This window comes from Venturia canescens, chromosome 3 (assembly GCF_019457755.1).
Source record: "Venturia canescens isolate UGA chromosome 3, ASM1945775v1, whole genome shotgun sequence".
Classification (NCBI taxonomy): domain Eukaryota; kingdom Metazoa; phylum Arthropoda; class Insecta; order Hymenoptera; family Ichneumonidae; genus Venturia; species Venturia canescens.
In genome coordinates this window covers 10,684,256-10,702,704 of record NC_057423.1, presented here as the reverse complement: position 1 = coordinate 10,702,704, position 18,449 = coordinate 10,684,256, and the positions used below count along the sequence as shown (strand labels likewise).

The window sequence follows — 18,449 nt, the reverse complement described above, 5'->3', positions numbered from 1 at the left end:
AATATTACGCGACAGGGCGCGAGACAGCCACTGTTCAACCCGCGTTTAACCGGCTTGTTCGAATCTCAGACCTGAGATTTCGCTTCAGTTATTTGAAATATCTGCGCCTTAATAGCGCAACCTTAACGAATACAATACTTTAGAGAAATCGTAGAATTCTATTCGTACGTAAACGATGAAGAACTTGCTTCAGCCACTGGTCATCGTACTGACGATCGCAGCGTCCGTCGCTGCAGCGCCTTCGCGGGTAAGTTTTTTCCGTCATTATTCATGTTGGTATCGACAATGCTTCGAGAATATTTTATTTTATGTCGCGTTTCTAAGCGTTTGTATGGGGAAATGTTTTCAGGGGAGCAAAATTAATAAGGATGAAAATCATGAATTTTTCCATAAACGCCATGACATGATTCAAAATTTATTCAAAGACGATAATGCGGGAAATTCCAATGGCACGAGCATCGGAAATTTTTCCGATCCCCACCAAATTTGTTCTTTTGTGTAGCCAAGATAATTTTTCTTTTCAGTTTCGAAATTTCGCTCTACTTCTGTTATTTGTTCACTTTAAACGTGACCAAAATTCAATGGTTCTATTTTCCGAAACAAGCGTTTGTCACGCGACCAATATTTGAAGTAACGCGGTCGCTTACGAATTGAACTACAAAAATAATAATTTTTCTAGATTTATCTAGTTCTCGATCTCACGATCGGTGCGGTTCACTCCACTGAGACAAATTGTTGATTTTTATTGTGAAGATTAATAGAACGTGTTGCCAGTCAACGCTTTTGAAGGTATTTCGTCCGAGTTTAAGCGAATTGAATTTTTCTTCGTTTTTACCCCTGACAATAAATGAGAAAACTTGATTTGTTCGAATCCAAGTTCCCTGGTAACGTATCGGTGGGAGGGATCGAGTGACACGTCGATCGAATGAATATCAGCAGCGAACGCAAATGAAATAAATAAATTCATTCTGAAAGCATCGCTGGAAGCGAGGAACAAATGATCGGTAATTGTTTTTCATCTCAACGCTCTCTCGACGGTTTCCCAATTGGCAAAATTCATTTAATCGAAGTCATAAAGGCCCAAGATAGCGTTGCACTGTATTTTAGTTACGTTACACAACGATTTGTGTTCCGCTCGAGTTTGATTGGATTGCAGTGATTTCAATGTATTTTCGAAATGAAATTAGTTTAATTAATTTACAAACGTAACAGTAACGAACTCACAGTGACTTCGTACGCAGTCACCTAGATGGGCGATGATAACAATTTTCAGCAAAAGTTAGTGCTCGCTCCAACGGTATTGTGTATTTCCACACCAAAGCGTATAAGTTTCCTAATTTAAAACCAGTCAAAAAAGATCCTATCATAACGGTTTAAGTTGCACGAAATTTACGGCGTCACATTTTCTATTTTTTTTTATTATTCATGCAAGTAGATTTATGATGAGCGATGTCAGCGATAATAACACTAAAAAACCTCGAACAATGTCGAATATTTGAAAATTTTTACGGCGCAAAATTTAAATTTTGATCCAAATAATACAAAATCGTTCGCAGGCCACAAGAAATAATATTTTTTTTTTTAATGAAATAAATATATGAAAATATTTGTAATTTGGTTTGACAAAAATAGCGTCGAACGCTGCGTAAAAAAAATTCTATCGCAGAACAGGTCAAAGTGAGCAAGAATCCAATAACCCAGAAAACACAAATCCTGAAATTATCATTCATTCAAATTTAATGGAACACTCACCCCCTGACTTTTTATTACTCGAGGGTGGATTGTCCATGCGGCTACACTCATCACAATTCACTGATTAGATTCACAACTGCCATATACGTTGTGGCATTTAACTTTTTACCATTGGCTACTTTTATGTGACACGAACTCAACGAATTGAAGAGATGACTCAAGCGCGTGACCTTTCCGCTGTGAATGAAAAAAAAACTGTAAAAAAGATTTTATGATTGGAGTAAAATGACTGTTTTTTTTTAATTTTTTAATTAAACTTAAAATTAAACTTTGTCTTTGGCTCAATCGAGCTTGGATTTTGTGAAATTTGACGGTTCCCTAAAAAAAATACGAGGAGTTCCATATCTAAGCGGTTTCTTCAATACTCGTTGCATTCGCACTGAAATTAGCATGCGAATTGTCATCAGATGGTTAATCGAGGTATGGAACAAAATCATGGAGGATAGAACTTTTAAGTCAAAGAGATTTTTTCATCAGAGTTGCATGAAAATTCCTCGTTCCACACGGTCCAGTTCATACTAATTAAGGACACGTGCTTTGCTGCAATAATTTTGTTCGGTCAAACTCTCCACAGGATGTCAAAGTTCAGACAACTTCGGAACTCACAGAGCCCATATTTTCAATTGTCTCAATTATCACGATTTATTAGCAGATTTTTTAAACAAAAAATACTCCGACAGTAAATGTGGAATTCGCTTTCGTTCATTCAAACGATTTTAGAGATTTTTTCAAATTCGGATTCGCAAAAATTTTATTGGTAGGAATTATTCGTTTCGTTTTTTATAATATTTTATATGTAACAAGTGCGAAAACTGGAAATTCTTGCATGGTGCATTTGTTGATAAAATATTTTGTCTAGCTTTGAAAAGAAAATCACTGAATAGCATTCAAGTTTATTGAAAACATTTAAATTACAACCAAAAGAAATTATCAATACTAAAATCCCAGTATCAGATAAAAAGAAAAAAAGTAGTCAAAAGTGATCAAATTTTTCAGATTCTTCACCATCGAACTTTTTTCTATATCATTTTTCATCAAAACACTCTGTTGAATAATTCCCAAATAAACCGTTGATAGTTTATGAATGCTTGAGAAAAATTCACCATCATTTACACGCAATGAATTGTGAAGGACCAAAACAAATAATTTCTCTCATACCAACTGATGAAAAATCAAAATAAAAGAAAAAAATATTGTAGCTGTCAATTTGTCCTTTGATTTGTCGTAGTCCAAGAATTTTTTCAGGTCTTTTATACGAACAGTTGATTACTGCAATTTCGATAAAATATAGTCGAGAGTTTGAGTAGATTTTTCTGAATAATTTTTATTCCGAAAAATGAGAAATATTGAGGATACTTCAGGCGATACTATCAGCTCGGTTTGTGGTCCGGTGATCTGAATTCTTATTGTATCACCCTCATTAGTTTGTAGACTCTATACAAGTTTGTCTTTAGGTATGTGCATATATTATGAATCACCCTAAAATGAATTATGATTGGAGCATATAGCGAGAGTTGATCGCGGTGAAAATTGAATGTACGACGAGAATTCACGAGAATGTCCGGAGGACTGGTACGCACCCTGTATTAAGGTTGTCCCTCGGAACAGCCGAACCACTACCTGAGGATAAAGTTATATGCACAAGCAACAACTTTTCTCATGCATACTAATACAACGCAGTCATGACTTACGTATTCTCTGCATACAGATCGTTGAAATATCTATATGCACGCATATTCATAAATTACCTACATCCTGTTGAATCGAAAATTTCTGCTCCTATAGATTCTTAATAGAATTCTTCCGAGAAAAAAATTTTCCGCATTCCATATACTCTGATAACGAAACAATCATGATTGGGAAACGAAGTATAATGATCCTTAGCTTTCTGCGATAGAGGTAATTGATATGAAAAGTCTGATCGATTCCACTGGGAAGTTAATTTTTTTCATATAAAGTTGCAGAGGCTCGAAGGTACAAGTTAAGGTAGATCGTGCCCGAAGGGTCGTATTGTATGATTGTCTAGACTGGGTAAATTTTTACTTCCTAATCAAAAATATTATCACTCTGAATTAATGTCAGAGTTATTTATTCAAAATTGTAAATACATTTTCTCAACTTATTTTTTGGCGAATGAAATTACGAGCCATTAATTGAACGGGTATCCATTGACTGACTGAGCCCGAAATTTTATTCGTTCCTGACGAAAATATTACAGTTTTTTATGTAAAAAATCGGATTAGAGAGCGCAAAGGGAAAACACAAAGGGAAATGGATCTAGAAAAGAGTGTCAATAAAAAGACAGAAAGCTATGACAGCAATGGGCCAAGCCAAGAAGAAACAAAATGCTGAAACAAGCAAATGTGAGGCACGAGTGCTCATTGCCAATTTCGTTCAACCTTTAACGTAATTTATCGTATTACTTTTTCATAAACTTCGTAAAAAGCGTTTATTCGTTATATGGAAAGATGAACAATTTTTTACCCATAGTCCCTATAACCCTATGTATTTTTCTTCATATTTAAACACGTTTATCTCAATAAGATGAACCCTTTAAAATTTGATATGAGCGTCAATCGACTGTCCATAGAAACTCTCTGTAAATTTTAAGACTTTAAGAAAATCATTTCGTGCTTGAACTACCTTAAGTCTCTCAAAAAACATATTTCCCCAAAATCAGTAGAACCACCTCCACGGGTGTGTTGGCCCTTTTTATCGATACATCTACAAACGAATAATCCAAACAAACGAATATTGAATCAAATCACATCGATCATTTATTCGTCCTTCGAAACAAGTCAATCTTATCAGGACAATTTGATGACCGATTTCGAATCCTGCATGCAATATTTATCCAGCAGTAAATAAAGCCAAACTCAAACTCGTTGAAGACGACGATTTAAGATTATACATTTTTGGATGAAAACGGCTGAGCAAAGGTGTACACACATTAATCGCCCCCCCCCCCCCCCTTCGATTAATCGAACGCAATCATCTGAGAAGATAAGTTCTGTGAAAACGAGATTTAATAATTCGCGAAGGACTGCTTTCAACGTTGAAAGATTCACCAGTTTAGATAGAAATACGCAGAGGTTAATCTGCTGCTCGAAACCTAAACAAATTGTGCTTGGAAATGCGAAACGATCATAATTATAAAGACATACAACTGCCATTCTCAATCTTAATTGTAGTAAAATATTTTATTTTTACCGAATGCACTCGGTTCTCGCAAAAATCATTGAAAGTATCACACAGTCGAATTATTATCTAATATTTATCGATTCATTGATGAGACTTGTTCAGCTGAAACGGAAAGCCAGCAAGGTTTTTTTAATTTCCATATAATCAGATCCAAAAACGTTACAGAAGCTACGTCTCAATGACGCATTTTTCTATCATTTTTCTTCGTTCATCAGTTGAGATACAATGAGGACACTGCAGACCATAATATCTCATCAAATTTTCACTGAGTGGGGCGTTCCTATCTGAAGAAGTTCTTATCGAAAGTACGTCCATTCCATGTATGCTCACTATCAAGAATCAATGGAAGTCGCACATTTCTTATAGTAATTTGTTCAACTATTGTTCAGTTATGTGCAAAAAATTATTTCGATGGGATAGCACGACTAGAATATTATTGCACTGAGATTTATGATGAATTCGCTGTTTAAAAAAATATTGAATCGAAAGAAAATGTTCCTTTCAAATACCGAAGGAACACTGGATATCCGTGGTTTGTAATGTAGAGCAAGAGTATCAAAGGTTGATCGTTCCTGACGATTAAAGAGCTTTCTAACATAAAATGCACTTCAAAAATCTACATGTTGAGAAAAGTCGAGGTTTCTGGGGTAAAAAAAAAACATTTATGCATTATGTTGGTAACGCTGAAATTCTTCATGAGATGAATCATTCATAAGATTTTAAATGGTTTTTTTCCTTAATAATTTACGATTCTGTCAAACGTGAAAGACACACGAGGGAACGTGACGTCTTGTTCCCACGCGATATTGACATGAAGGAAAAGGTTGCTCCTTTGACCGCGATCTTAACTTCACATCCAGATGAAGTTAGTTTTGCATAATTGTACGAATGAAAGATAGCTTTTGGAATAAAAATTAAAGTTTTTTCGAGTTTACTGGGTTACAGCGACATTCATCAATTTCACTGGCTTCGTATATCTTTGCATTCGATAACTCGGAACATTCTTTTTTTCGGTATCAGCGCAGATAAAATATTTATTGTTGGACGTGCTTTTAAGCAGGTCTGACAATAAAAAAATATCCTCAAAAGTTTTTACTTCCAACTCTGCACAAAAGAAATTTGGAAAAAAATGAAACATTCGATTAAACGAAAAACGTATTTTTGGTTGATTTCAGAATTTGATGTCGCCCTTGGGTGATTCAAACATGGGATATCCGCTAGGAATATTCAATGACCCTTTCGGTATGTGACCTTGTTTTATTGTATCTAACATGTTTTCTAAAAATTATTAACTTGATAAAAAATTTATTTGTTACGTGAATAAAAAAAATGATGTATTCCGTTATCGTGATACTCGAAGCGTACTGACTCGTCAATTCACAATTCTGGATTATTCGACACGCGAATAATCGAGTAATTGATTATTCGTTAATGACGAAAGCTGTAAATAACGCTAATTCGTCCAACGTTTTCCAAAATCCGAGTGCTTCGTTAATTGTGAAATGTATTATAATATGTGCTTTTCTCAAAAATCTACGATCACGAAAAAAGTAAAAAAAAAAGAAAAAAGTAATCGAGAGTTCGTATTGCGTGTACAAAGGAAATAACCGAAATACTTCGTGGGGTGGGTTCACCGTAGCTTTGAGCATCTTCAAACATTCAACGTCAGAGCTAATTGGAGTCGTGCATCTCAAAATAAATGGCCAACTTCCCCGAACTTATTTGACTATTACTTGAGATTGGTAAGCTAATAAGGGCAAGATGATGAGGGCAGAACAAAGTGTGCTTAAAACCAAAATTCCAAACCAAGTGTAATTCCCAACTCAGGGGAATAGACCATTCCCCCTTTACACGCTGCTTTTAAATCGTACCGCCCACCAAAATACCCGCATTTATCCAAGCTCCATAACCACTTCCAATGATATTTTTCCCCGATGAGAGAAACGGCGACAAAAAAAGTGAAATTATCTCGGTTTGTCACTGTTTCCCCAATTGAATCATCCTGCGTACGTTGGCCACATGTCCATTTCGTTTTTTATCGTGCTGTCAGGAACGTCGCTTTCATTTCTTGACAACTCGTTAACGCCATTGTCGAAATCTCCATGATTCTGGCTATTCTGCATTTTTCTCTCCAACAGGCACGAATGCACATTATTTTTAACGATCTCGATTTGAGATATGATAATTTTTATTATAAGTCACTTTATCCATCATCAAATATTTGCGAAAGTATCAAAAGGTGGAATTTTTGAGCCCATCCAACTTTTTAATATTAAGGGGTCGACCCTAATTAGACAAGCAAAACGAGACTATTTTCACGAATTTTTTCGACCGGTATAAATTATAAATATGGATATAAAAAGTCTTAGGCCTAAAGAGTGCACGCTTAAAATACACAAAAAATTTTTTAATATTTATTTTACTCAATTTTCGTACAGAAAAACGGGGGAGAAGAAAGATACAAAAAAAAGATGACCATTGGAATGAACATTCTTCCCCTGGTGGTTTAACTGAAAACCGAAAACTCATGCATCGCTATGCGAATGCGGTTCCTACATAACGACACTGAGAAAAAAAAGTCTTTGAAACAACGAAACGTGGCATTACAGGGTGCCAATGAAATATATGACCATCGCAAGATTAAATATGATTAAACGAATAAAATAATTTTAGATCAAACTGCAGATTCATCTTCTCCAAAAACATTGCAGTTCGACGAAGGAAATTCTTTCAATAACATCAATTGCTGTTGAATCAATAATTTTTTTTTCTCAATGCACAAACGCTTTCCAACCCGTTGATCTTTCTCCTTCACCCAAAATGCTGTCGTAATAGAAAACTCCTTCGACCTTCGCACACTCCCCTATGAACGGTAATAAAGAGTTCAAACACTTATTGCGACTCCAGCAGTATTCGTAGCGTGGCGGAAATGGTGCTGCTTTTAAAGCTCTGGTACACTGCATTACAGGGAACGTAAAAAAGTAAGCACCAGCACATTTATCGTGTAAGTTAGGACAAGCGAGCGAATATTTTCCTTGTTGCACTCAAAACATTTCCTTGAGGGACACACACGCTGGAACCTAAGATGACACGAGAATCGTAGACTTGTAGTTGAAAAGGCACTTTGCTACTCGTATGCCGGGCCTGTCCGACCCTTGCAGTTTACTACGCGCTCGCGTTTTAGCGTGCACAAACATAGTTTGGGCTTCGAACTTGCTTCTTCAGGATCTTGGCTAAATTCTGTACGACGTTTATACATAAAAGGTTGTGTAACTTTATGAATTTTTTAAACGAATTGTGTTAGATCCGCAAAGAGGCAAGTTGTAGTTTGAAGTGTTTCCTTCGCCATTTTGCGGGATGTCAAATAAATGAAAAAACTTCGTAGGGCAGTGATGGGTGCGCCTAGTCCGTGCGTGGCTTCGACAATTTCCCAAAATAAGGGGCGTCGTGCAAGGGCAATTTCGAGATGGGTGACCGCTTGGCCACGTTCGCTTCAATTTTCTTTGGACGTCGTGCAAATGGAGCTCTATCGAGTCGCTGTGAGCGACGCTCTGTGGGGGGTTCTCGTAGAACCGGAAACAGGAACAGCGAAACTGAGGGAAAATTGGTGTCGCGGCGATGGAAAGGGCTCGTAAAACCCCGGAAGTATGTCCACAGCAGGGAAAATAAAAATTCAACCAGAAGGAATGAGAAGTATTGGAACCGTGTTTGAAAGTTTTGTGGATTAAGGAGGTCCGGGACAACTGGAAACTTCGAAAGGTCACTAATAATATTTTTGGTCCCTGATTCGACTTTATTTAACGATCGTTTGATATTGAAAAAAATTCTATGAATTTGACAGCATCGTCAAGCATAGAGTTTAAGGTGCTCTCCCCGTATTCAATATTTCATCCTGTTCCTGAACGAAATTCGTCTCTCTTTACCAAGATAACGAGATTTTAATATAAATTTATTTTCTATAAGAGTGAACCACGAGAACCGTTTCCCTCGAAACTTTGTGTGTGGCCAGCACGTATTTTCCCAGCGGTGCCTGGATGCACTTAAGTACGCGGACTATTCAAAATTCATAAGATGCTGCCACACTTTGGCCGTACATTTGCTCGATCAGAGCAAAATAATCGATTTACAATGCAAACGAATAATTCTATGAATTTTTCAATTCTCCACTTCCGGTAGTGGGCGTACTTTCGCCATTTTTCACCAAGTTCTTACAGTTTTTCTTTCGTAGATTCATTCGTGATATTTTTTTCTTTAGAAGCGATTTTTTCAAACTCGCTAAAAATATAGAATTTCGAAATTTTTTCACCTTTCTATAAGTTCATGTGGGAGGAAAATATATGAAAATGGAAAAAAATATGGAGTTTTGGTTGCAGACAATAATTGCGAGCTCCGCATTGTACAGAGCTGAGAAATTTTGATAATCAGACTTCGAGCATAAACTGTGTACAAATTAGCATTCCTCTAATTAAAACAATGTTTTTGTACTTTGAAGTATCCTTCCTCTCTGGAATTCTCTCCCAGAAAACTTCTTAAATTAAAAAAAAGATTCTTTTCGTAGATTCATTGATGGAAAGATTAGCTTACAATTAGATTAATAAATATCATAAGTATCAATTGTACAGCAAACAACAAAACGTTATAACAAATAACAAAATTGCACAACAAATGTTAAATCGGCTGTGTATGCCAAAGGACAAGTCCTAGCGAAAAAATCTCATTTTTTCGATTTTATGTACAAACTTCAATGAAGGATGCGTTACACGGAATTTCAATATATTTCATATAATTTCGCTCTGGTGGGTAAATATTAGTTTCCGTGAGTATTCAGTACAGAAAGATCACGAGGTTCCTGGCAAAAGGTCACTTTTGATCGGACTAGCTTTTATTCCCCGGCGATGTACGAAGAAAGAGTAAAAAATTCCCATTACGTACAGGATCAATGATCAACTGACTTTTCAGAGTCACGCGTAACAGGGTCCGATGAAACGTAGAGATAAAACAGTAGAAATAGCGATCCTAATCGATTTGGCCTCTACGTTGAATATTTCAACGACGAATCCCTAGAGACTTTCTGGACATTGCGTTCCATAATGTACACGTCAACAATGTACTTGTTATTCCTTCGTTTTTTTTCACAATCGCGTGATCAAAGGCGCTATGCGTCCTTCTAATCACGCTCAGAGTATTATTCCACTTCACCTATTATTCCTTCCGCAAATTCTTGAATCAGCTTCTATCGAGCCTCTTTTTTTAACGTTTTCCTGTTGCTCGTTATTCAGTTCTCGAGCGTTTTACTCGTCACCGTTAGCCCGATCGCCTTACCATGTTCTTTAGTGTCTTTTTTGTTAATATTGAAGGGGAGGATAAAGCGGAAGAGGAGTTTCTGGAGTATCGGTTTTTTTCGTGTAAATGAAGTTTTCTCCACAAACGGAGAATCGTTTTTTTTAGCTCTATGCTTCTCCTCGGAGGATGTCGTGATCCAGCTTGATAAAAGTTCGTGATTTCTTGTAGTCGATTTATCCGTCAGTGTTTAAACTTGTGTTCGTTAAATGTTTACTAAACATTTTGTAGCGCTTTTATTATTTGTCGACTGTATTTTAACGTTGCCTTGTTTTGTTATTAACGATGAAAGATCTCGGTTCCATCGGCAGGAGCTACGTGCACTGAGGTAAGCAACACACGCTTATTAATTATGTCTGTAAATATGTGTTAGCGCTTGAAACGATTGTTTTTTGTTCTTTATTCATATCGAATGTGAGCATAACTCATTGTCAGTGATAAAAAGTGATGAAACTTGTTGAAAATGTTGAAAGATTTAATCGAAAATTCGTGTCCCTTTGAAAAATTTCTTCGCAGAGATGTGACAATTATTTGAATCATCTTTCAGACTCATCACAACTTCCTCGAGAGGAAATAATGAAATTGCGGAGGAATTTGGATCGCATCGGAGGCGGAAACCTTCTTCGTAATTTAGATCGTATCGGAGGTGCACACTTGTTACGCGAAGCTCAAGAACCCGAGAAATCTGATTCGAGTCGATTGCCAAATGGAGCAAAAGTGAGCGATGAAAACTCTGGGCTTTTTACGGGAGGTAGACAATTCGTTATTGATCCTAAGGACGTACAATCTTGGTACGATGACCACCCTGGTGGGGACTTACTAACGGACTCGCAATTTGGAAAAGATCACAAATTTCCGTGGATCCAAAACTTTCGAGCTACGAATGATCGAATTTATCCTTCCGCGCGAGAATTCCTTCCCTACTTCAATGAAGCTGGTCAAGCAAACAAACATCAACAAGGACAATCGCTAAAAAATTCCGCGGTCCAATCGGTCCAACAGAGAAACCTCGATCACATCGGCGGTGGTAACTTACTGAGAGACGTCGGCGACCTGCAAGATTACAGAACGCTTTCTGATGACCGTGAAAACGCTCTTTGAACGACATACGAGCGTGGCGGAAAATGGGAACTCCATCGAATCCAGGGTCAAATGAAGTTCGACGCAAACGATCGAAATATTACGAGCTTCGGGAAAGGAGTAAACGGATCATCGAATCGCCACGTTAACGACGAGAGCCAACACCGTTCAGCCATGAATATGTGCATTACTGATTTATGAAAATTATCATTTGAGAAAATTCATTCGATTGTATGAAAATTCAAATAAATTACGATATATGTATTTGGAAATCCCAGTTGTCCGCGTATTTTCGGTTCCATAATAATTCCTGACATACTGCCACATCGTAATTAGTGGATTCGAAGTGCACAGACTCTTAACCATGAAAAAAATTCACCCGATTTTCTTGGTTTTTTCCTTAATCATGAATTCTTCACGATCTCGTGAGGTTTCTCTAGAGACGATAATTACTTAAAGACTCCAACCGAAGGCTGTTGAATTCGAGGCTATTTAACAGCATGAAAAATCCACTTCTTCGATGTGCCACGTTCTTTTCTGATTGCGTGATTGATTAATATAATTATTCCATTTTATATAGACGATTCGGAAATATCAAATTACCGACCTCGCCAAGACAACAGTCTCGTGAGATACGAACGCACGGGTCTCGACTCTTTATCCGGAGCTACGTTCGGACAGAGCAAAAAATACGATCCAAGCACGTGAGTTCAAGCCTTTCATAATAATCTCAAATAAATATTCTTATTGTCAAAGCGAACTTAATGAATTTATAAATTGTAATTCAAATTCAAAACTCGATTATAAAAATAGGATTTTCGTTTAGTAAACAGGAAAGTAAAAAATCATCTGAACATAGAAAATTATTCCCGTGCACACACTCCAGCTTTCCTTAAATAAACGATTGAAATTCTTCAATGTAGGAGAATTCCAACAAAAATATCTTTCAATTATATTTTTCAATTTATGAAATCTCGAAGAGCAATGAATCCACTGTTTCATTTCGAAAGTAGCTTGTAAAAATCGTGAAATTCATTTAACAATCGTGACAGACGATGATTGCATACAAATCAAAGATACGAATAGTGACCTAGAATACAAATTTCTATCAGATTCATATCTGACCCGCCAATCGAAGCTTCCTGAATACATCCTCCTGCAACACGAACGCTCCAATACCGATATAACTGTTACGTATCTTGACGAATGGGAGTGAAAAAATAGCGAATGCCTCTATAAACTTGATCGAAGACTCACGCTCCTCGGATAATTTTCCAAAACTTTCAATATCGCCCTAGTGCATCAAGAAATCGATCCTCTTCTCTCAAAGAAAATGTTGTTATCCAGGCTCGTGCACTGAACAGCGCGTCTTGCCTCGAGCGCAAATCACCTTCGAATATGCTTCAGATGCACTCCGAGGAGATAACTTGGCAGAGGATTCTAGCTTGGATATTTCATGAATTTTTGCACAGTTTCACAACCTCGTGAGATCGAGCTTTAAATTTTTGGTTTTGCATCTCTAATGACGTTATTAAAATTCATAACAGTGATGTAATGAGTATGTGGTGGTTCGTGTAAGTCTAGCATGTGAGAAATGTTGCAGCTTAATCGCAAAAAAATTAGACGAAAAAATGTTGTAACGACACTCTGAGCTGGCATGAATCTTCACGAAATATTATTTTGTGATTATTTAAATTTTGAAAGAAATTACGAGATTTTACGCAAATGAGGAATAAATTGAATTTAATTTCGATGATAATAAAAGTATTAAGTAAAAATCTTGCGAAAAATCGTTGAGTGAGCCAAGAAAGAGATGAAATCGAAAGGAAAGTGGTCTTCGGGGAGTCGTTTCCTGCGGAGTAGAACAAAGTAGGTTTGCTTGTGAACACAACGAGACGTAAATGGCCCAAAAAGACTTGCGTGATAGCTCGTAACACCAAAAGAAAAAAGACTCAGCACAGTTTCCCTTCGACACTTAAAGAGGTTGTGACCCCTTTGTCACGTTTTTATTTTATTGGATCGTGTTTTTATGTGGTGCCTGGAAAATCACCCAATTCGAAGTTTTCTTCTATCGACAATTATTCTCACAAGCATAATCTTTAACCGGGAATACACCAATTCCTTATTTTGTCAGATTTTCATTGAAAATCCACAGAAAACTTGACTCGAACTCTGCAGTCATTTAATTCCTTTTCATGCTCGTCAAATAATAATAATTTCTGTTGCTTTTATCCGTAATTGAAAAGTTTCACAACTGATTGAACTAGCGACAAGATTGTCAGATAATTGGTAGTAAAGCATCGTATGGCGTGTGCAATAAGAATTTGATCGTTGGTCGTAAAGAAAGATCGAGTTTTTTTCAGCACAGTTGTGTAAAAGACCACCTGTGACAATGGCTCTCATTAAATTCATCTAATTCGCTTCAGACTTGAAACTGTCTCTCAGACTTAAATTATAAATTTAATTGCCGAGGAATTGTACACAGAGAGTCAACCAAGTAGATTTTTTCTTGTAAAAGTTATAAAAATTCGTTTAACTGAGCTGAGATACGAAAAGAGTTTATCCTTAATTCACTCCCGAGACCGGAACATTATTAAAATTTCCGTTTAAAAATTTTACGAAAGTAAAACAGAAAAAAAATGGTGTGAATGTAAAACAAGAATGCGACAGTATCCAAAAAAAATACTCGTTATTTCGCCACGTCAAAGTTTCGTCATTTTGCTTCGTAAGTTAAGGACCAAAACGATCTTTGCAATGGTTGAAAAAGCAGAGGAAAACAAAGGGATCGTAATCAATTACGATGAACTAACATGCACGACGAACCCTCCATGGTGATCGTGTTTATTGGGAAAAAAATAAAGAAATAAAAAGACAGAAATGAAGAGAGGAGACGCGCGAGTGGCGCGAATGAGCGGCAACGATACGCCGAGAATCGTAAATAAGATGAACGATAAAAACACTTCTGGAAACGGTTTGATACGATTGAATACGTACATGGAAGAACGGGCGCCAATCAAAATTTTCTAATCGTTAGGTATCCACACACGCACACAATGCACCCAAACGTATACACACGCATCGCCTAGTCGCCGATTTATTTAAAGGGGATGTATTCGAGGAAAATAAAATGTTTTACGTCAAGACGAATCCTCAGAGAGCACTGCCACAAAAACAATTGGGAAAGCAGTGACAAAATCAACCTTTTTCCCTTAAGGGATTTACCCTAATAAAACGGGCAAAAAAGACTATTTTCACGAATTTTTTTGACCAGTATAAATTATAAATATGGATATAAAAGATGTTAGGCCTAAAGAATGCACTCTTAAAATAAACAAAAAAAATTTTTTTGCATTTATTTTACTCAATTTTCGTACAGAAAAATGGGGGAGAAGAAAGGTCCAAAAAAAAGATGAGTATACGCTGTTGATAAAATCTCTGGAATGGATGATCAAAGAAAAAAAATAAAAATGGTTTTAGATTCAATAGGCAAATGGCTACAGCGCGTATCATACGACTTTTGATTTTTTTCAAAAATTACAAAATCGCAGCCGTTTTTCCAAAAACTACGAAAAAGCACGATTTTTTTCATCGTTTTTTACAAAAAAAATAGATCCGCTCAAAATTTTTAAATTCGTATGATACGCGCTATAGTTATAGTGATAAAGAATACGTGGTGAAATTTTGGTAAGAATCGGTCGAATAGTTTCGGAGATTTGATCAACGAGCCGTTCAAAAACGTAATTTCGAGAAAAACGCATTTAAACTCTTCACGTGAACTGTTCAGATCTTTATGAAATTTGAGTACGATACTTTTAAATATGTATACTTTCGAAAAATGCAATAAAAAAATCGATTTTTTGAAAATTCTAATTAGCGTAGAGCCCTTAAACCGCTTTGTTGTTGAAAATCCCTACCAGTATTTATCGATTTACAATGACCCACTGAACGAACCGTATATACATTGTCATCACTAAGCATCGAACTTTGATTGTCAGTAGGTTTCCAAAAACCGGAACGACGTACTTGAAGCCTGGAGAATATTTTCGTATACTTGCTGGAGTTCTTCCGAAACGAAATTTCGACGAGATCGATAGAACGAATTTCGACAGTTTCGTTAAGAAAAATGACATAAAAATTCCGAAACAAGTGGCTTCTCATACGGGTGGAAAGGGGAATTTTGACGAGATCGATTACGGATTCAACGGTGCAATCAACACTAATTAATAATTGACGTGGAAACAGTCCTACCTTTTTTTGTCATAACGGCAGCAATTGGCTTTACGATAATTGTTTACCTGAAATGAGAAACTGTCAAACATGTATTTCGTCCAAATGCGAGGGTGATAATACAGAAAGTACATACCTGTGTATAGAGTACTTAAAGAAAAAAATCATAAGAAATATCTATCTTACGAATAATTCAAATATTTATTATAGAGTATTTTATAAATAAATTTTAATGGTAGAGTTGTCAAATCTGAATAGAATTAATTTGTGTCGTGCATGCCCAAAGATATCTGGAGATGCGAGAGCGTCTCGACGCCCAGTATGAAGAAAATAGTTTTCGAACGACAAAAGTAAAAAACTCGGAGCGTATCTGTACTCGAGATTGGGCGTACATGTACGTACGATAGTTTATTAATCGTTTATGAACAAAATTGTGTCCTCTTATAGTGAAATAATGAGAGTTATAAAAAATATTGTAAATCGTTCAAAAAGATGAGTAACTGGTTAATAAATCTACGTACAAAATTGAAGTTATTAATTATTGTGACGCATTATTGTTGAATTGCGAGCTCTCGAACGAGGGAAGACGATCCCAGTGGAGAAGGAACTTGAACTTTGATTATCGATGTTGACGATGCATTAATTTGTACGTATTTTATGAATTATATGATGTATTATGAAGATGTTAATAATAAAACGAACTTGAACAATGGCATAGCGCAGCGAGTATTTCGATTAGTTCTTTACATACTTCGATTCCCTTTAAGGAAGTTGAGGCTGTACAGTCATTTTTTTTACCCAAAAGTGATGACCTGTACCTTTCAAAAGTTAGGCCAGTTTACAGTTTGGCAATGTTGCATACACTTTAAGGAGTTTCGGTACAGGCGATACAATGTTGCCATGCTAAACTATGCTAAAAACATAAAAAAATTCAAAATGATCAGAATTTTATAAAATTTGGTGAACATATTCTTTAGTGCCAAATTTGACAATACTATTTTTTTAAGATTTTTCTTCTACACGGTTATCGAGTAATTGATCACTAAAGTTCACGTGTATAAGCATAGCATTTTCATATATATAGGTATACATTCCGGGCATAAGAAATTTGCCTTAATCAAATAATTAGGTGGCGAAATATGCCGATGATTCACAGTCTCGAAATTGAGATATTTGTTGTTCCAGTTCGCAATTTTTTTTTAAAGCTTCCATAAGAGCCCATGTTTAACCGGTAATTTTCAATAATTAATATCTCGATTACCGGCCGGCGAAACCTCTCCAAATTTTTCACACATGATTAAGCGCTGCTCAAGAAAATTCACGCAAATTTTCTATTCAGTAACTTGCAATAATAAAATCTAATATAATAAAATAATAAATCATAATAATAAAAAATAATAAATCTAATATTTTTCCTCAGAACGTTTCGTAGCACTGTCACTCTATTTTAACTCACGAACTGCGGAGAAGCCACGGATGAGCTCTTTATCCCACTTCTGAATTGTAAGAAACCTTGAATCTGACTAATTGATTAAGTTACTGATTTTATTTAAACAACAGAAGTATTGCACAATTAGCAGGTCGTAGTGGAGTGGTGTGTTCCACTCCGCGTCTCGTCCCAATCTGCCTCAGCCCGTCTCGCCAAGACCCGAATCCGTTAGCCCTTGGACATAGGGCCCCATTGTACTCCCTAAGCGAGGCGAAGTGTCCTCAGGCATCTCAAGTGCTGGTGACGACGTCACCAAACTTCTCGTCTTACGAGCTAGCATCGAGTATTACTTTCAGTAACTGGAAAAAGTTTGTATGTTTAAAGATTTTCGTATTTTCATGATTTTTGAGCCTACCATATCGTGTTAACGAGAAAAAACGTTGTAAAATGAGAAAAAAGTCGAGTCCGCCAGTTTTAAGCGTTCTTCAGGTGGGATTCGATAATTGGAAATTGATTGAATTTCTATACGACATGTGCCGTATATATTTCAATGGTACACGACCACATTTGCACATAAATATAACGTTTGACGTCATTCTTTGAAAACTTTTAATCGAAAAATTGAATAATTCTCTTATCGCTAGGTTGTTTAATCGATATTTGAAGATAATTTGACTGTCGAAACATATGTCAAAAAGCTGTTGGCTCTTTTGAAGCCGTACCACAAAAACATTTGATATCAGAATATCGACGTTGGTGTCTCTATTACTTCTCTAAAAAAAAGAATAAGCGTTTGGTTCACTCAACAATAGAGGTTTTACGAATAACAAAAGTCAGTCACACCTAAAACATCACACGTGCAACAGCATAGTATAAAAATTAGGAAATTTCCACTAGCCTATAACAGTCCACGTGCAATCGGGTAGAGCAACACCTTATTATCGAAATTGTAACCAAAAATCTTCGTATCCGTAAAGTGATGTGGTCAATTCGACATTTTGGCGTTTTGATTCTTATTGTAATCGCCAATGGCATGGTCACTAAAGCTGATGATGATTCGGAACAGACTGACCCTCGTATGGAGGTTTGTAATGGCAGACATTTTTGTTCAATGTAATTTAGAATAAAATTTTTAATACAAAATACAGATATCGAAACAAACCGGTGGGTTTGCTGTCGAATCGATGATTAGTGACTCCAAAAATCCATAAATATGGAGCTCTGTATAAATTAACTCTCCAGGGATTAAAATGGGCCCAAGAGCAACTTTAATCTAGAATTTTTTAATTATCGGCGCCCGAGGAAGCTGGTTAAGAGTATGGATCAGTCGACTAACCTCACTTGAAATTTTTAAAATTGAAATTCTCTGACACGGTTTGACCGATTAAAAAAAGGCTCTGTCAGCCTATGCAGAACGATG

At 36.3% G+C, this 18,449-nt stretch overlaps 1 protein-coding gene across 1 annotated transcript; it reads left to right on the top strand.

The window, feature by feature from the left end:
• Positions 1–16,315, top strand: LOC122407980 (uncharacterized). Its single transcript, XM_043414469.1, has 5 exons — positions 1–247; positions 6,129–6,195; positions 10,841–11,392; positions 11,954–12,077; positions 15,369–16,315. The coding sequence occupies exons 1-5, from the start codon at positions 176–178 to the stop codon at positions 15,595–15,597; spliced, it is 1,044 nt and encodes a 347-aa protein (XP_043270404.1). The 5' UTR covers positions 1–175; the 3' UTR covers positions 15,598–16,315.
• Positions 16,316–18,449: the final 2,134 nt, after the last annotated feature.

Coding starts and splice junctions, on each gene's coding strand:
- LOC122407980 (XM_043414469.1), top strand. CDS start 176: ATGAAGAACTTGCTTCAGCCACTGGTCATCGTACTGACGATCGCAGCG. Junction 248..6,128: donor TCGCTGCAGCGCCTTCGCGG/GTAAGTTTTTTC, acceptor GGTTGATTTCAG/AATTTGATGTCGCCCTTGGG. Junction 6,196..10,840: donor AATATTCAATGACCCTTTCG/GTATGTGACCTT, acceptor ATCATCTTTCAG/ACTCATCACAACTTCCTCGA.